Source organism: Bos javanicus, chromosome 16 (genome assembly GCF_032452875.1).
Source record: "Bos javanicus breed banteng chromosome 16, ARS-OSU_banteng_1.0, whole genome shotgun sequence".
Lineage (NCBI taxonomy): Eukaryota > Metazoa > Chordata > Mammalia > Artiodactyla > Bovidae > Bos > Bos javanicus.
Genome location: NC_083883.1, coordinates 28,760,409 through 28,781,219, shown reverse-complemented (window position 1 = coordinate 28,781,219; position 20,811 = coordinate 28,760,409). Strand labels below are relative to the sequence as shown.

The 20,811-nt window shown below is 38.1% G+C and overlaps 1 protein-coding gene across 1 annotated transcript in view; it reads right to left on the bottom strand.

Annotated features, from left to right (window-relative positions):
* DNAH14 (dynein axonemal heavy chain 14) overlaps nucleotides 1-20,811 on the bottom strand; it is a 394,303-nt gene that overhangs the window by 358,394 nt on the left and 15,098 nt on the right. The window contains exons 3-4 of the mRNA XM_061382365.1: nucleotides 16,141-16,302; nucleotides 8,819-8,946 (exon numbers count right to left, since the gene is read on the bottom strand). Coding sequence (XP_061238349.1) covers nucleotides 8,819-8,946; nucleotides 16,141-16,302 — 290 coding nt within the window. The remainder of the gene's footprint in view (nucleotides 1-8,818; nucleotides 8,947-16,140; nucleotides 16,303-20,811) is intronic.

Below are 20,811 nucleotides of genomic sequence, written 5' to 3'. Positions count from 1 at the left end.
GCTGTCAGGCACTATTTGGGGGCCCTCCCTTTGACCCATTACAGCCAGTGATCACCTCTGCCACACTCCAGAGTACCAGTATCTTCCAGAAGAGAGGCCTTACATGCTTCTGGTACTCTACTTTTTAAAGCTACTACCCAGGGAATGCCTTTTGATCATCTGGCTCTGGAGGCTAAACGGAGCTTGAGTTCCTGGTTCCATGGGGCTGTAAAGATCAAAGAGACAGCTTTTGGCTGGCTACTACCCCTAAAGGCAATACACAGTCAGCAGACTGAAATACACGCCCACTGTCTCTGTGAAAGAGGTCCATTTGCTTGTTCAGGAGCTTTGGCCTGAGAGGCAGGTTTCTGGTTTGACACATGTCTAGTGGCCTAAGGAAGTGCTCTCAGGAAGTGCTCGTTCTCTGCCTTGCTCTAGCTGTGGGTATCTCCCAAACAAGAGTTAACAACTTGTCTGGTACCCCAAATTTTGCAGCTGCTGCCAGGAGACACCTCTACATGGCCTGGGATCATGTGTCCAGCAGAGCTATGCCCATGGAGCCCACAGGACTATAACCAATTGGAAAAGTGTTCTTAAACACTTTTAAAGTGTTTAAGAACACTTAAAAGCTGTTCTTAAACAGCTACCACCTCCAGGGCACATCAAGAGGCAATAGACCCAGGAGCTCAGCCTCTACAGCTCACTATTACCTCCCAGAAGTGAGTTTATACACTAGCGGGGGCCTCAATTATCGTGACTACCATGCAGGAACAACTCCAGATCACCTGTCTCTGGTAGCCCATGGGACATACACTTGTAGTCTCATATATCTGAATATTTTAAGAATTGCTTCCTGAGAGTCTGGCTTTCAATCAGCCTAAAATTAGGTTCTGACTGAGATGCTCCCCTTTGGACTGACAGGTCTTACAGCTTCAAATACTTGGAGGTATTAAAAACATAATAGGCTGCTTGGACAATCACAAAGATTTGAGAGGCAACCAAGATTTAGGGCAGGGTTGAACAACAAGGTGTATTTCCTACATGAGGCCACTATTTCAAGACACGGAGACGTGGCTGTTTCATCTAATACATAGAAACCAAAACAGAAAGTCAATAAGAATGAAGAAAACAGAGGACTACACTTCACATAAAATAAATTCTCAGGAAAAATCTTAATAAATTGGAGATAAATAATTTACCTGAAAAAGAGTTCAGAGTAATGGCTATAGAGATCCTCACCAAATCAGAAGAATCGATGAATACAGTGAGAACTTCAACAAAGAGAAAGAAAATATAAGTAACAAACTGAAGTCACATAGATTTAAGGGATTAGATCTGATACAGAGTGCCTGAAGAACTATGGATGGAGGTTCATGACATTGTACAGGAGGCAGTGATCAAGACCAGCCACTATGGAGAACAGTGTGGAGATTCCTTAAAAAACTGGAAATAGAACTGCCTTATGATCCAGCAATCCCACTGCTGGACATACACACTGAGGAAACCAGAAGGGAAAGAGACACGTGTACCCCAATGTTCATCGCAGCACTGTTTATAATAGCCAGGACATGGAAGCAACCTAGATGTCCATCAGCAGATGAATGGATAAGAAAGCTGTGGTACATATACACAATGGAGTATTACTCAGCCATTAAAAAGAATTCATCTGAATCAGTTCTAATGAGGTGGATGAAACTGGAGCCTATTATACAGAGTGAAGTAAGCCAGAAGGAAAAACACCAATACAGTATACTAACGCATATATATGGAATTTAGAAAGATGATAACAATAATCCTGTGTATGAGACAGCAAAAGAGACATAGATGTATGGAACAGTCTTATGGACTCTGTGGGAGAGGGAGAGGGTGGGAAGATTTGGGAGAATGGCATTGAAACATGTAAAATATCATGTATGAAACGAGATGCCAGTCCAGGTTCAATGCATGATACTGGATGCTTGGGGCTAGTGCACTGGGACGACCCAGAGGGATGGTACGGGGAGGGAGGAGGGAGGAGGGTTCAAGATGGGGAGCACATGTATACCTGTGATGGATTCATTTTGATATTTGGCAAAACTAATACAATTATGTAAAGTTTTAAAAAAAAAAAAAAAAGAAGCATGTTAGTTAAAAAAAAAAAAAAAAAAAAAAGACCATCCCCAAGAAAAAGAAATGCAAACAGGCAAAACAGTTGTCTGATGAGGCCTTACAAATAGCTGAGAGAATAAGAGAAGCTAAAGGCAAAGGAGAAAAGGAAAGAAACACCCATTTGAATGCAGAGTTCCAAAGTATAGCAAGGAGAGATAAGAAAGCCTTTCTCAGTGATCAATGCAAAGAAATAGAGAAAAACAATAGAATGGGAAAAACTAGACAGAGATCTCTTCAAAAAAATTAGATATACCAAGGGAACATTTCATGCAAAGATGAGCACAATAAAGGACAGAAATGGTATGGACCTAACAGAAGCAGAAAATATTAAGAAGAGGTGGCAAGAATACACAGAAGAACTACACAAAAAAGATCTTCATGACCCAGATAAACACGATGGTGATGCCTCATCTAGAGCCAGAACATTCTGGAGTGTGAAGTCAAGTAGGCCTTAGGAAGCATCACGATGGACAAAGCTAGGGGACATGATGGAATTCCAGTTGAGCTATTTCAAATCCTAAAAGATGATGCTCTGAAAGTGCTGCACTCAATATGCCAGCAAATTTGGAAAACTCAGTAGTAGCCACAGGACTGGAAAAGGTCAGCTTTCATTCCAATCCCAAAGAAAGGCAACACCAAAGACTGCTCAAACTATTGCACAATCGCATTCATCTCACACACTAGTAAAGTAATGCTCAAAATTCTCCAAGCCAGGCTTCATTGGTATGTAAACCATGAACTTCCAGATGTTCAAGCTGGATTTAGAAAAGGCAGAGGAACCAGAGATCAAATTGCCAACATCTGCTGGATTATCGAAAAAGCAAGAGAGTTCCAAAAAAACCACCTACTTTTGCTTTATTGACTATGTCAAACTCTTTGACTGTGTGGATCACAACAAACTATGGAAAATTCTTCAAGAGATGGGAATACCAGACCACCTTACCTGCCTCCTGAGAAATCTGTATGCAGGTCAAGAAGCAACAGTTAGAACTGGACATGGAACAACAGACTGGTTCCACATAGGAAAAGAAGTATGTAAAGGCTGTATATTATAGTCACCCTGCTTATTTAACTTATATGCAGAGTACATCATGAGAAACGCTGGGCTGGAAGAAGAACAAGCTGGAATCAAGACTGCCGGGAGAAATATCAATAACCTCAGATATGTAGATGACACCACCCTGATGGCAGAAAGCAAAGAAGAACTAAAGAGCCTCTTGATGAAAGTGAGAGAGGAGAGTGAAGAAGTTGGCTTAAAACTCAACATTCAGAAAATTAAGATCATGGCATCTAGTCCCATCACTTCATGGCAAATAGATGGGGAAACAATGGAAATAGTGAGAGACTTTATTTTCTTGGGCTCCAAAATCACCGCAGATGGTGACTGCAACCATGATATTAAAAGACGCTTACTCTTTGGAGAAAAGCTATGACCAACCTAGACAGCATATTAAAAAGCAGAGACATTTCTTTATCAACAAGTTTCATCTAGTCAAAGCTATGGTTTTTCCAGTAGTCATGTATAGATGTGAGAGCTCGACTATAAAGAAAGCCAAGCACTGAAGAATTGATGCTTTTGAACTATGGTTTGGAGAAGACTCTTGAGAGTCCCTTGGGCTTCAAGAAGATCCAACCAATCCATCCTAAAGGAACTCAGTCCTGAATATTCATTGGAAGGACTGATGTTGAAGCTGAAACTCCAATACTTTGGCCATCTGATGTGAAGAACCGACTCACTGGAAAAGACCCTGATGCTGGGAAAGATTAAAGGCAGGAGGAGAAGGGGACGACAGAGGATGAGATGGCTGGATGGCATCACTGACGTGATGGAGATGAGTTTGAGTAGGCTCCAGGAGTTGGTGATGGACAGGGAAGCCTGGTGTGCTGCAGTCCATGGGGTCACAAAGAGTCAGACACGACTGAGTGACTGAACTGACTGACTGAAGTCACAGAGCTGAAAAATACAATAATTGAACTGAAAAATACACTAAAGGGGTTCAACAACAGTATAGATGAAGAAGTAAGGGTCAGTGACCTCAAAGAAAAGACAATGGAACCCATCAAAACAAAGCAGAAAAAAAATAGGTTTCCTTGAAAGAGAAAAGAGAGAGAAAAGCCCAGAAAAATAATTTGAAGAAATAATGGCTGAAAACTTCCCTAACTCAGGACAGGAAACATACATTCAGATTCAGGAAAACCAGAGGATTCCAAGCAAGATTAACCCAGAGTACCACACCAAGACACACTATAATTAAAATGTCAAATGTTTAAGGAAAGAATCTTAAAAGAATCAAGAGAAAACAATTTGTTATGCACAAAGGACTACAAACAGATTTTTCAGCAGAAACTCTGCAGACCAGAAGAGAATGGGACAGAATATTCAAAATGCTGAAAGAAAAAATTTCCACCCAAGAATATTCAACAAAGTTATTCAGAACTGAAGAAAACAAAAGAGTTCTCCAAAAAAGGAAGAGCAAGAAAAAAGTTCATCATCACTAAACTGGCCTTAAAGGAAATGTTAAAGGGACTTAGCTGAAAAGAAAGGGTACTAAAAAAGAATAAATCTCACCAGAAAGGTGAGATTTAAAGTAAATGAGGTGCATTAATCAATTGTAAAGGTAGTATGAAGGTTAAGCCTTCCCAGGTGGCACTATTGATAAAAAACCTGCCTACCAATGCAAGAGACGTAGGAGACACAGATTCAATCCCCGGATAAGGAAGACACCCTGGAGGAGGGCATGGCAACCTACTCCAGTATTCTTGCCTGGAAAATCCCATGGCCATAGGAGCCTGGCAGCTACAGGCAATCAGGTCACAAAGAGTCAGACCCGGAACAACTGAAGTGACTTAGCACGCAGGTACACACACAACAATTAATGATTACTTTTTAAATGTAAATGGACTAAATTTACCAATTAGAAGACGTAGAGGGGGTGAATGGATAAAAAAAAAGAAGACATCTGCTTGCTGCCTACAAGAGATTTACGCCAGAAAACAGGATATACACAGATTGAAAGTGAAGGATGGAAAAAAGGTATTCCATGTAAATGGAAAAGAGGGCTGCAGTAGTTATACTCGTATTAGACAAAAGAGACTTTAGAACACAGACCATAATAAAAGACAAAGGCCATTATATAATGATAAAAGGGTCAACCCAACAAGAAGATACGACATTTATAAATGTATATGCATCCCACAGAGGAACACAACAAAGGTATATAAAGCAAATATTAACAGGAAGAGCATGGTGGGCTACAGTCATGGGGTCACAAACACTTGGACATGACTGAGCAACTAACGCTTTTACTTCACGTCACATACAGAAAATCAATATGGAAACAGTGAATTTAAATAACACATTAGATCAGAAGAACTTAATATACAAAAAGCATTCTATCCAAAAGGAGAATATACATTGTTCTCCAGAGCACAAGGAGAGAGTAACAGAGTAGCTCTGTGCCTATTATAATTTGCTTTAAAAATTATAAAATCTTAACATGTATTATATCCAGATAGTGAGTACATGAATAGCTATTATCTTCTCTACTTTTTCTGTGTGAAACTTTTCAAAAATATTTTTAAAAATTCTAAGTACCTAAGTCTTTAGCAGTCTGTTTTCATGGATTTATAGAAGCTAAGTGAGAAGAGCAAATTAAATAAATATCATTAAAGGATTAGATTGTTTTTATTTATCTGGCAGTCATTAAGCCTAAATTATTACTTTATTACACTGATACCAAGTTCAAAACACTAAAGAACAATGTAACAATATATTCAATACTAAGAATTCATAATGCATAGCAACAGTGATTGTATTTGTTGCAGTGAGACCCACTACTAGCTGTCTAAATGCATTACAATTTACATTTAAACTGTGGTTTAAATTTAAACCACAATTTTAGTGGTTTAAAGCCACCCACATTTCTGTGGGTCAGGAGTCTGGATATGGCTTAACTCAGTCCTCTATTAGTTTGCAATCAAGGTATTTGCTGGTGCTGGATTCTCATTTGAAGGTTCAGATGGGAAAGGATCAGCTTCCAGCTTTTAGTATAGAATTCATTTCCTTATAGCTATAGAAGTCATAGCAGCTTACTTCTTCAAAACCAGAAGAGGAGAGAGACTCATGAAGTCTGCTAGCAAGAGGGTTATATAATGTAATATAATCACAGGAGGAACAGCCCATTGCCTTTTTCATATTCTACTGATTAGAAGCAGTCACAGGTCCTGCCCACACTCAAGGGGAAAGGATTAGACAAGGGCATGAATACCACCACATCCATGCAGGTTTTGTCCAGTCTCAGGCATTTATAATTTTGAGGATTTTCGTTTTAAAAAATGAAGCCTATGTAAGTGAGAGACTCTGAAGTCTAAACTTCAATAGTTTTATGATAAATCTTCCTTGGACCATAGTATTTCAGTGAAAAACAGAAGAATGTACTTTGCCCTATAAAACTTAAAATATTAATACAAATAAAAATTTCAGGTATAGAGAAGCACAAATTGGAAAATGTTAGTGGAAGAAAATCTGTTTAAATGAATTTTTCACTTGGGAATTTCAACTAAGTTGGACAAAGGCATAAAATTATTAAATATGATGATACCATCAAGTTTTAATAAAAGAATAAAACAAAATCACACTAAATTCCAGTTGAGCTATTTCAAATCCTGAAAGATGATGCTGTGAAAGTGCTGCACTCAATATGCCAGCAAATTTGGAAAACTCACCAGTGGCCACAGGACTGGAAAAGGTCAGTTTTCATTCCAGTCCCAAAGAAACGCAATGCCAAAGAATGCTCAAACTACCGCACAATTGCACTCATCTCATACGCTAGTAAAGTAACGCTCAAAATTCTGCAAGCCAGGCTTAAGCAGTACGTGAACCGTGAACTTCCAGATGTTCAAGCTGGTTTTAGAAAAGGCAGAGAAACCAGAGATCAAATTGCCAACATCCGCTGGATCATGGAAAAAGCAAGAGAGTTCCAGAAAAACATCTATTTCTGCTTTATTGACTATGCCAAAGCCTTTGACTGTGTGGATCACAATAAACTGTGGAAAATTCTGAAAGAGATGGGAATACCAGACCACATGAACTGCCTCTTCAGAAACCTGTATGCAGGTCAGGAAGCAACAGTTAGAACTGGACATGGAACAACAGGCTGGTCCCAAATAGGAAAAGGAGTACATCAAGGCTGTATATTGTCACCCTGCTTATTTAACTTATATGCAGAGTACATCATGAGAAACGCTGGGCTGGAAGAAGCACAAGCTGGAATCAAGATTCCCAGGAGAAATATCAATAACCTCAGATATGCAGATGACACCATCTTTATGGCAGAAAGTGAAGAGGAACTAAAAAGCCCCTTGGTGAAAGTGAAAGAGGAGAGTGAAAAAGTTGGCTTAAAGCTCAACATTCAGAAAACGAAGATCATGGCATCTGGTGCCATCACTTCATGGCAGATGCGGAAACAGTGGAAACAGCGTCAGACTTTATTTTTCTGGGCTCCAAAATTATTGCAGATGGTGATTGCAGCCATGAAGTTAAAAGACGCTTACTCCTTGGAAGGAAAGTTATGACCAACCTAGATAGCATGTTAAAAAGAGAGACATTACTTTGCCGACAAAGGTCCGTCTAGTCAAGGCTATGGTTTTTCCAGTGGTCACGTATGGATGTGAGAGGTGGACTGTGAAGAAAGCTGAGCACCAAAGAATTGATGCTTTTGAACTGTGGTGTTGGAGAAGACTCTTGAGAGTCCCTTGGACTGCAAGGAGATACAACCAGTCCATGCTAAAGGATATCAGTCCTGGGTGTTCTTTGGAAGGAATGATGCTGAAGCTGAAACTCTGGTACTCTGGCCACCTCATGCGAAGAGTTGACTCATTGGAAAAGACTCTGATGCTGGGAGGGGTTCGGGGCAGGAGGAGAAGGGGACGACAGAGGATGAGATGGCATCAGCAACTTGATGGACGTGAGTCTGAGTGAACTCCGGGAGTTGGTGATGGACAGGGAGGCCTGGCATGCTGCAATTCATCAGGTCACAAAGAATCGGACACAACTGAGCGATTGAACTGAACTGAACTGATAGTTATACATCAAAACCTTCAGAGACTATTCTTAATTAAAAACGTAGTCATTGAACAGTTTGTCAATTTTTTAATCTAGTGATATTTTAGGTTTTCAAACAGAATTCTCCAACATTTTAGGAATTCTTTTAAAAGAATTTTAAAATTTATATTCAAAATTTAAAAATTCTTTAAGCAACCAAACACATAAAATTCAGTAAAACTGTTTCTTCTAAAATCTGTGTTATACTTCTCTGGTGGTCCAGTGGTTAAGAAATCAGCCTGCCAATGCAGGAGACACAGGTTTGATTCCTGGTCTGGAAAGATTCCACATGCTGCAGAGCAATTAAACCCACGCTGCATAACTACTGAAGCCCGTGAGCCCTAGAGCCCACGCTCCATAGCAAGAGAAGCCACTGCAATGAGAAGCCACACTCCACAACAAAGAGGAACTCCTGCTCACCATAACTAGAGAAAGCCTGCGAGCAGCAAGGAAGACCCAGTGCAGCCAAATGTAAGTAAAATATTAAAAACTAAATAAATAAAATGTGTCCATCATAAGCACACAAAACCACAGACTAATTTTTTAAAGTGTAGCGTCTTCTAAACAAGCTGGGTCAGTATCTCATACCTGTTCTATCATATGATGCAAGTCTTTTTTTCCTAACTTTCGGACAAGCATGAGTTTGATCCTTTTCCTTTGATTTCTCTTTCTTCTTACCAAGCAGTGGTTCTGAAGTAAGTACATCTTGTTGAATTCTAATTGCTTGAAGGTAATCTGAAAATAAAACCATTATTAATTGAATAATCTGCATGAGCTATAAATAATACCACATAATTCTATATACCAATCAATATAGCTAATTATTACATCATAGTATTCGACAGCATATAGTGAGTCAAATTGCGACTTTACCACTACCAGTTCTGTGATTTACCTTCCAATCATCAGTCTGCTTTACTTTACTCACCTTTGAATTGAAGACTGTTACTGTGAGAACCTCAGAGGCTTGTTACAAGGGTCAAATTATTATATTTAATAAGCTCAAAGTACATAGTAAGTGGTTACTAAGGTAAATGTTTAAGATCTTATTATTACAACAAACCTTTTAAATGTGAATCCTCCTGTGAAATAAATACATACAAAATCCTTTTATTAACTGTAATTTAACAACTGAGCCTAAAAAATGTATAGATACAAATGCTGAAAAGTAACATAGGGCCTGGTGGCTCAGATGGTAAAAGAATCTACCTGCAGTACAGGAGACCTGGGTTCAATCCCTGGGTAGGGAAGATCCCCTGGAGAAGGGAATGGCAACCTACTCTAGTTTTGTTATTCTCTAACACTGAATTAACATGCAACCTCCTTAAGTAGTGGCTGTTTATACACCATTACCTCATATACCTCAAGATTAGAAAGTGGCTTGTTTTCCTCCTTACTCCTCATTCACCACTGCCAAATCATTACAACTTGCCCTTTAAAAAAAAAAAAAATCCTACTCCTCTGAAGCGCATGCCTTTTTGTTATATCATATTCTTCCATTTTTCATTGACATTCACCAATTGACTGGTCACCCAATTAATCTGGAACCCTGGCTCCAGGGAGGGCTTACTTACTCCATATTAAATCTGTCATAATTCTAGAAGATTTTTTTTTAGAGTTTTCTAGGGAAGAACTCTAGAAAAACTGAAGATTCTAGAGGTGTGCTCAGTCGTGTCCTGCTCTTTGTGACACCATGGACTGTAGCTCACCAGGCTCCTCTGTCCATGGGACTTTTCAGGCAAGAATACTGGAGTGGGTTACCATTTCCTCCTCCAGGGGATCTTCCCTGACCAATGGATCGAACTCATGTCTCTTACATCTTCTGCACTAGAGATGGATTCTTTACCACTGCACCACATGGGAAGCCCTCTAGAAAATTTACTGTTCGTGAATTAAGACCTGTCTGACATCATGCTCCTATCTCCCCATTTCTAGACAACCTCTCATATCTTAGTTGAAGTTTGTCCACTTCAACTTACCACTATCAAGACTATATCCTAAAGCTTGCCATCACTGGCCTTTATCCTTCCAGCTTGCTTATTACTCCCAACATCACCATTCTTTGACTTCCTCAGTACCTCTAGTTCACTGTTCCATTACTTTTTTACAATCCATCAACCTACTATTTTTTTTTTTTTCACTTTTCTCCTTATCCAGCCAAGGCTATCTTTCAACAAAACTCTTGTCAATATCCTAAACTTTCCCTTTCTTTTGGTCTCTCCTATATAGCAAAACACCAGAGCTGGATGAACCCAACTCTATGTGCCCTCTGTGTGTACATCTGCACAGTTATTTTACTGGTTAACTTACTCTTCGGGCTTTTCAACAGCTATTTCAGACTTTCTCCATGCTCCCTGGAGAGCTCCAATCTCCCAATTTCAACTAAACTCATGACAACACTTCCAAGGAACATAAAGGCGTCAGATGGGAATTCCTTCAAATAGTCATTGCCAAATAAGCCAAGCAACACACGTCTATTACTAATGCTTTCCTTCTGCCCTCTTACTAATAGAGGAGATGTCTGTTTCTTCTCCTCCCAAAACCAATTATTTCCACCTTTTGTTAGACATATCCCCTCATGCCTACACTATTAACCATTCTTTTTTTTCTTTTTCATATCCAAGCAGCTTCTCAATCTGTTAATTGCCTTTCTTCACAGTCAAAATAATGGAAAGAGTTGCATATAGTCTCTATTCTATTTCTTCATCTACTATGCACTTTTTAATTCATTCCAGTCTGGCTTTGGAACTCCACTAAAACAATATTCAAGTGAACATATTATTCAGGTCAATAAAGTCAATGGACATTGTCTTCCCTTCTTTTACTAGACTTACCAGTGTTATTTGATACTTTAGACCACATCTTCCTCTTTTTATAGAGGTATAATTGACAAATAACATTAGTTTCAGGTGTATAACATAGTGTCTCAGTATTTGTATACATTGCAAAATAATCACCATAGTAATTCTAGTTACCATCCATCACCACACATAGTTACAAATTTTTTTCTTTACACGAGAAGTTTTAAAATTTACTCTTATTAACAATGGTTACTATTGTTAACAATAGTAATGTTGTAAATGACAGATCTTCCATTTATGATGGCAAAATGTCCAGGTAAACCCACAGAAAGTTGAAAGTATTGTTAAGTTGAAAATGCATTTAACACACCTAAGCTACCAAACATCATAGCTTATCTTAGCCTACCTTGGAGTGCCCAGAACATTTACATTAGCCAACAGTTGGGCAAAATCATCTAACAAAAAGCTTATTTTAAAATAAATGTGAATAATTTATGTAATTTATTGAATACTGTATTGAGAGTGAAAAACAGAATGGCTGTATGGGTACAGTATGGTTATAAATGTGTTGGTTGCTTACCTTCATGGCTGTGTGGTTGACTGGGAGCTGTGTCTCCCTGCTGCTGCCCAGCATTATAAAAGAATATTGTACTACATTTTGCTAGCCCAGGAAAAGATCAAAATCCAAAGACCAGATATGCACCAATTTTCCATTATAAAATCAGAAAATTTTAAGTTGAACCATCCTTAAGTTGGGGGCTGTCTGTACATGCCTATGCATTATTTATGACTGGAAGTCTGTTCCCTTTGAACACTTTCACCCATTTTGCCCATCCCCCATCCTCTGCCTCTGGCAACCATCCATCTGTTCTCTCCATCCATGAGTTTGGGGGTTTTTCCCCATATATAAGTGAGCCCACACAGTTTTTGTCTTTCTGTCTGACTTATCTCACTTACATAATGCTGTGAAGTCCATCTATGCTGCCCTAAACGACAAGATTTCCTTTTTTATGGCTAATATCCCAGTTTTTGTGTCACATTTTCTTGATCAATTCATCCCTCAATAGACACTTAGGTTGTTTTCATGTCTATACTACAGAAAATAATGTTGCGATGAACATGAAAGTGAAAGTGAAGTCGCTCAGTCGTCTCCGACTCTTAGCGACCCCATGGACTTCAGCCTACTGGGCTCCTTCATCCATGGGATTTTCCAGGCAAGAGTACTGGAGTGGGGTGCCATTGCCTTTTCCAGGATGAACATGTTCATTGCTTCTCCAGCAATGAACATGGGGGGTGCATATATCAAGTTAGAGTTTTCATATCCTTCAGATAAAAATCAAGAAGTGTAATTGCTGGATCATATGGTAATTCTATTCTTAGTTTGAGGAAAACTGTTTTCCTCAAGTTTTCCAAAGTGGTTATACTAATTTACATTCCCACAAAGTACACAACGGTTCCCTTTTCTCCACATCCTTGCAAACAGTCTTATTTCTTGTCTTTTTTATAATAGCCATTCTGACAGGTGTGACAATTATCTCTTTGTGATTTTGATTTGCATTTCTCTGATTAGTGATGCTGAGCCCCATTTTATGTACCTGTTGGCCATCTGTATTTCTTCTTTGAAAAAATGTCTATTCACATCTTCTGCGCATAGTTTAATCAGGTTGCTTGTTTTTTTGCTATTGAGTTGCATGAGCTCATTATATATTTTGGATATTAACCTCTTATCAGATATATTATTTGCAAGTTATCAGATATATGATTATTTGCTACCATTTGGTAGAATGTCCTTTCATTTTCTGGATAGTTTCCTTTGGTGTGCAGAAACTGGTTTTCTGTAGTCCCACTTGTTTATTTTTACTTTTGTTGTCTTTGCTTTTGGTGTCAAATTCATGAAAACTGTCACCAAGACCAATGTCAAAGAGTTTTACACCGGTCTCCTCCTAGTTTTATTGCTTTCAGATATTATGTTCTGCAACAACAACAACATTATTTTCAAGTCTTTAGACCATTTTCTGTTAATTTTTGTGTATTGAATAATAGATGTCTATAGTTTTACTCTTTGAAAATTGGCTATCCAGTTTCCCCAACACTATTTATTAAAGAGACTGTCCTTTCCACATTGAATATTCTTGGCTATTTTGTCAAATTATTGGCCATTTATGCATTATCTTATTTCTGCTTCATTCTTCACTCTCAAGATTGCTTTAGCTATTTGAAGTCTACTATGTATCTGATCTGATCTGATGCGGCTCCATACAAATTTTAGGATTGTTTTTTCTATTTCTGTGAAAAATGTCATTGGAATTTTAATAGGGTTTGCATTAAATCTGTAAATTGCTTCAGTTAGTATGGACATTTTAACAATATTAATTCTTCTAATCCACAACCAGAGATTATCTTTCCATTAATTTGCATCTTCTTCAGTTTCTATCATCAGTGTCCTACAGTTTTCAGTGTACAGGTATTTCATCTTCTTGGGTAAATTTATTCCTTGTGTTGGTTAGTTGCTAAGTCATGTCTGACTCTGCGACCCCATGGACTGCAGCACACCAAGTTTTTCTGTCTTTCACTATCTTCTGGAGTTTTCACAGACTCATGTCCATTGAGGCAGTGATGCCATCCAACCATCTCATCCTCTGTCATCTCTTTCTCCTCCTGCCTTCAATCTTTCCCAGTATCAGGGTCTTTTCCAATGAGCTAGCTCTTCGCAGCAGGTGGACAAAGTACTGGAGCTTCAGCCTCAGCATCAGTCCTTCCAATGAATATTCAGGGTAGATTTCCTTTAGACTGACTGGTTTGATCTCCTTGCAGTCCAAGGGACCCTAAAGAGCCTTTTCCAGCACCACATTTCGAAAGCATCAATTCTTCGGCACTCAGCCTTCGTTATGGTCCAACTCTCACATCGGTACACACCAGTGGAAAAACCATAGCTTTGACGAGACGGACATTTTTGTTTAACACAGGTAAGCCTTAAGCTTGTAGCATATTTATGTGCTGACAGAAAAAAGCCAATAGAAAGGAAGATCAGAGAGAAGATAATAGACGGACCCCAAGTTCCTGAGGACATGGCAGAAAAGGAGCTCCAAACAGAGGTGGTAGGAATAACCTTAAAGGAGAGAAGGCACAATTATTCCTTGAGACAAATACTGCAGGTGAGACTGGGGAGCTGCGAGTCAGACAAGTTTCCATTTGATTACCTCTATCTTCAATTTTCGGAGAAGGCGATGGCACCCCACTCCAGTACTCTTGCCTGGTTTTTATAAAGTAGAGGCATAATCAAGTAATTCAGACTCATGGTTAAATTGCAACAGCTTAAACAGATGTTGTATGTAATAGAAAGGAGAGCTAAAGAGAGACATAAAATAACAAAAGGCAGAATTGAGTGCCTCACTGATACTGGAGACCATGAAATTGGAAAAAGAACCAATCAATGTGATTATGTAAGTGCTCTGCAAAATAGGCTTACCAAGTTGGTAACCAAGGAAAATTGACAATTACATTGTGGAATTTGCTTTTGTTGTTCAATCACCCAGCTGTGTCCTACTCTTTGCAACCCCATGGACTGCAGCATGCCAGGCCTCCCTGCCCCTCACCATCGCCCAAGGTTTGCCCAAGTTCATGTCCACTGCATCAGTGATGCCATCCAGCCATATCATCCTCTGATGCCCTCTTCTCCTTCTGCCCTCAATCCTTCCCAGCATCAGGGACTTTTCCAATGAGTGGGCTGTTCACATCAGATGACCAAAATACTGGAGCTTCAGCTTCAGCATCAGTCCTTTCAACAAGTATTCAGGGTTGATTTCCCTTAAGATTGACTGGTTTGATCTCCGTGCTGTCCAAGGGGCTTTTGGGAATCTTCTCCAGCTGCACAGTTCAAAGGCATCAGTCTTTGGCGTTCTGCCTTCTTTACAGTCCAACTCTCACAACCCTACGTGACCACTGGGAGGACCATAGTCTTGACTATATGGACCTTTGTTGGTAGAGTAATGTCTCTGCTTTTCAACACACTGTATAGGTTTGTCATAGCTTTCCTGACAAGAAGCAACTGTCTTCTGATTTCACGGCTGCAGTCACGATCCCCAGTGATTTTAGAGCCCAAGAAGAGCAAATGTGTCGCTACTTCCACATTTTCCCCTTCTATTTGCCATGAAGTAATGGGGCTGGTTGCCATGATCTTAGTTTTTTTAAATATTTCGTTTATGCCAACGTTTTTGCTCTCTTCCTTCATCCTCATTAAGAGGCTCTTGAGGTTCCTCCTCGCTTTCAGCCATTAGAGCGGTATCATCCACATATCTGAGGTTGTTACTGTTTCTCCCGCCTATTCCAGTTTGTAACTCACCCAGCCCAGCATTTCTCATGATGTGCTCAGCTTATAGGTTAAACAAACAGGGTGACAGCAGACAGCCCTGTTGTACTCCTTTTTCAAACCTGAACCAATCAGTTGTTCCGTACAGGGTTCTAACTGTTGCTTCTAACTGTTGATTAGAGTTTACATTTTGCCAATTCAGGTACAGAGGAAAGAAATGGGAAAATGGAGTTGAAGTTACTGGTCACAGAGTGACTGCTCCAGGAAGAAGTGAAGAATGGAGAACAAAGCTGGACAGAAAAGAAAGCTGTGGTTTTAAAAAAAAAAGTAAATTTTGGAAATGGTAGAATTTGGGATTGGAAGAAGGTAAACAAACAAACAAACAAACAAAAAAATGGAGGTATGTGGAGGGAACAATCAAGACGCTGGTTGACAAGAGGAACAAAGAGGGGTCACAACAAAGCTAGAAGGCACTAGGGATTTAAGGAAATGCTGACCCCCTCCTTTTAGGGTTATCTCACACACATACAAAATAAGATGATATGCATGACAGAGCAATGTAAATTGCTATAGAAATGCCAGATATTGTTGGTGGTAACAGTGATATTATTGTTGTTATTTTTATTATTATGTTTAGTGTTCCCTTTAAAGGTAAGCTCTGTATTTCTTTTAATTTCTATGATTAATGAAATTAGTAAAGTACCAAACCTTGTACCATTTCAATATATTTTATATATATTTATATAATTTAATACTATGAAAACTTCTTTCCATCTCCACAAAAGCAAATAAAAGTCAACATGCCTGGAGTGTAATCTTGATAAATTTCTTCTGCTTTCTCTGACTTCAAGGGTACAGACATTGTTCCAAACGTTTTATGTTTCAGTGTCTCCTTTCCTGCTGGTCGGTTCCCTGATGGTAGAACATCTTGATAATACTTTGCTTCTTCATGTTTTAAAACTCTAACATGACAAAGAAAATAAGATACTATAGTTAATATTCTCTATAACTTAAATTTTAAATCTTTCTTCTGTACTTTACAGTGCAACAAAATATCTATCCTGTCAAACAATTTTTGATAGGCACTTTGGAAAGCAGATCTGAAACATGGAGAGTCTGGTTAAATACTAAATAGGTCTAACTGATATTACTGAAATTTTAAAGCTGAAAAGGACTTAAGAATCTTCATCTAATTTTATTTTAAATGATAAAGAAATGTTACCCATTTCCTGTGCCTCTGATATGACACGCATAAATATTTATCTGAAATTTTATACTTTATTATTAAAGATAAATACAATGATGGATGACAATAATCAAAAAGCAACAAGAAAAAAGAAATGTTACCCAATGAAGTTGGTGGCAGGGTGAGGTCAGAATAGTTTTCTGAAATTCAATCCTTACATAATTACCCTCCTTTATAAAAAAAAAAAAAAAAAAAAAAACTACAGCAACCATCACCAACAACCTATATCAGGATTAAAGCCAAAATCTTTTCACATTGCTTTAGCTGTTTACTTTGTAAATGTTGGGAAAATGTATTCATAAGAACAGAATCCAAAATGACTGCCTACAATACCTACAGCTACATACCATACTTTTGCAAAGCAGAGAAAATTCAAACATATACTTCTCAGTAGAAAAGAGACCATTGTTAGGTATATTCAACAAAAATACTTGATCACTTGAATAATATGGTAATACTTCTCTTCAAAGACAATAAAGCATTTCTTTGAACCTGTTTATGGATGGCTAACTTTATTAGGTATTCCTAACTCGTTTTTCTTTGAGGACTTTGTGAGTGCCATTCAGTTTGGACAGCAAGGAGATCCAACCAGTCCGTCCTACAGGAAATCAGTCCTGAATATTCATTGAAAGGACTGATGTTGAAACTGAAATTCCAATACTTTGGCCACCTGATACGAAGAACTGACTCACAGGAAAAAACCCTGATGCTGGTAAAGATTGAGGGCATGAGGAGAAGGGGATGACAGAGGATGAGATGGTTGGATGGCATCACTGACTCAATGGACATGAGTTTGAGTAAACTCCAGGAGTTGGTGATGGACAGAGAGGCCTGGCGTACTGCGGTCCATGGGGTCGCAAAGAGTCAGATACGACTGAGCTACTGAACTGAACTGAACTGAACTGATTCGGTTTATAAACACCTTGAACAGTTGCCTTGTCATTATAATGACTATCCCCATAACTTTTCCATATCCTTTGTTCTTTTTTTTTTCTTCCTGAATTGTTTACCATTTTCTTAGCCATACCGAGGAGTTATTTTCACATTTTGGGTGGTAATCTTTGGTCATTTTATATGTATTAAAAGTATCTTCCACTTTGGACTTATCTTTGAACTCTTGACAAATAGAAGTTCTTAACTTTAAAATAGTCTAATTTATCTGTGTATGATTTGTCTTAATTAAGAAATATTTCCTTACTCCACAGTGATAACAAAATTCTCATAAATTTTCCTAACAGCCTTACGGTTTTGCCTTTCACAAGTCTTATAACTGATTTGTGGGATGAGGACAAATGCAATTTCTGTACCCTCCTGATAAGGCTATGTGATCGAACCCAGGTCTCCCGTGTTGCGGGCAGATGCTTTACCATCTGAGTCACCAGGGAAGCCCTTGTGATCATTACAACAGCATTACTGAACACCCCATCCTCTCCCTCACTGATCTGTACCAGCAAGTCTGTCATCAATCAAAATGTGTGTACAATTATTCATTCCTGGTTCTTTATTTTTATTTGTTTATCCTCATTTCTATATCACACTACTTTATTTACTATAGTTTTGATAGCTTTAAATTGTCTTTTTCCCAAATTTTCCCAAATTGTCTTTTTCCAAAGAAAGTGCTTACATATTCTTGGTCCTTTGATTTTCTATATACATTCTGTTGCACTCTCAATTAAATTCTGTAATTTTACTTATAAAGGTCAAATATATTTTTTATTAGAGTATAACTGTTTTACAACGTTGTGTTAGTTTCTGTTGTGTAACAAAGTAAATGAGCTACATCCTGCTAATGCAAGAGACTTAAGAAATGCGGGTGAGATCCCTGGGAAGATTCCCCTGGAGGAGGGCATGGCAACCCACTCCAGTATTCATGCCTAGAGAATACCATGGACAGAGGAGCCTTGTAGGCTACAGTCCTTGGGGTCACACAGAGTCAGACACGACTGAAGTGACTTAGCACACACACACACACACCCCTCTCCTTCCCACCCCGAAAGCCTACCCCTCTAGGTCGTCACAGAGCCCCAAGCTGAGCTCTCTGTGCTATACAGCAGCTTCCCACTAGCTATCTGTTTATACATGTAGTATACATGCTAATACTACTCTCCCAATTTGTCCCTTCCTCCCATGTCCACAGGTCCATTCTCTACATCTGTGTCTCTATTCTTGCCCTGCAGACAGGTACATCTGTACCATTTTTGCAGATTCCATATATATGTGTTAATATATATTTGTTTTTCTCCTTCTGACTTATTTCATTTCATATGAAAGACTCTAGGTCCATCCACATCAACAAATGACCCATTTCATTTCTTTTTATGACTGATATCCCACTGTATATATGTACCAAATCTTCTTTATCCATTCAACTGTTGATGGGCATTTAGATTGCTTTTATGTCCTGGCTATTGTAAATAATGCTGCAATGAACACTGAGGAACATGTGTCTTTTTGAATTATGGTTTCCTCAGGGTAAATGTCCAGCAGTGGGATTGTTGGGTCATATGGTAGTTCTATTTCTAGTTTTTTAAGGAACCTCCATACTGTTCTCCATATTGGCTATATCAATTTACATTCCCAGCAATAGAGCAAGAAGGTTCCCTTTTCTCCACACCTTCTCCAGCATTTATTGTTTGCAGACTTTGATGATGACCATTCTGACTGGTGTGAGGTGATACGTCATTGCAGGTTTGATCTACATGTCTGTAATATTTAGTGATGTTGAGTATCTTCTCATGCAAACACATCATTTTTAAAAGAATTTTTTAGGTACTTTATTTTTCATTATTATTATGAATGATAGTTATGGTTTAATTACATTTTTGATCTATTGCTGGACCACAGAAAAGCAATACACTTATAAATACTGATTTTAATCTTGCAGCCTTGCTAATAAATTCACTTATTATAAAATTTTGTAAATTATTTTGTATTTTATTTGTAGACAATCTATGAATAATTGCAGTTTCTGATCTTTCAAACCTTACAGCTTTCTTTCTTTGTCTTTTTTCTTTTCCTTCCTTAGGACCTATGATAGAATGTTGAATAGAAATGGCAACAGAGCAAGCATTCCTGTCACTCCTCTGAATTTAAAAGGAATGCTTTTAAGACTTGATCATTCAAAATATGTTATTGCTCTTGGTTTTTGGTAAATGCCCTTAATCAAGTGGTTTCCTAAGAGTTTTTATCATTAACAGATATTAAATTTTATCAAATCTTTCTCTTTCATCTTTTAATTGGTATTGATAGATTTTCTAACATTGAAACTTGCATTTCTGAAATAAACTACACAATTTGATCTTGATGTATCATCCATTAATATACCTTGCTTTAATTGGTAGGTTAATATTTTATTTAGGATTTTTTTGCTTCTGCGGTCATGCATGAAACTTATTTGTAGGATTATACAAACTTCCCTCAAAAACTGAGTTAGAGGCTACTTTCTCTTTTTCTGTTCTGTAGAATAAGTTATATATGATAGGATTCACTCTTCTAGAAACTCAAAAACTCAATTTCTCTGGACCTGATGTGTGTGGTCTGTGGTGGTAATAGAAAGAGGAATGGGAGTGGTGGTGATTCACTGCTACTAATTCAACAATTTAAGTGGTAAAAGAAAGCTCATATTTCTATTATTTATTGAGACTATCTTATATATTTATATTTTTCTTAAAATTTTTATATTTTGTGTAAGCTTTCAACTTATTATCACAAAACAGTTCATTTACTCTTATCCTTTTAATTCAGATCTGTACTTAGGTCCCTTTTCTGATTTGTATTAGTTACAAAGCCACTGTATGACACTACTGCGTGGTGCGTCACTCACCCTACTCTCCCCTGATCTGGGTTTCAGAAGGCAGCACATCTGTGTTTCAGGAGAGAACACATCGTGAATGGTGCTTCCTGGGGTTATGCAGTGTCACAACCCTGTCTATGTGTGACTTCCCTTTCTTTCTCCTGGTTGATCTTATCAAATGATTGTCAGTTTATTGACAACTTGTGCTTTTGCTGGTTTTTCTTTATCTTTGATATCTATTATGTTAATTTCTGATAATCTTTATCTTCTTCCTTCTGCCTTCTTAGGATTTATTCTGTTCTACATTCTCACCCCTAACTACTTAGATTGTTAACTCATTAATTTTTTTAGCCCTTTTTGTCTTTTAATACACAGTTTAATGACTATAAGTTTCTCCCTAAACACACAAGTTTTATATGTGTGACATAGTTA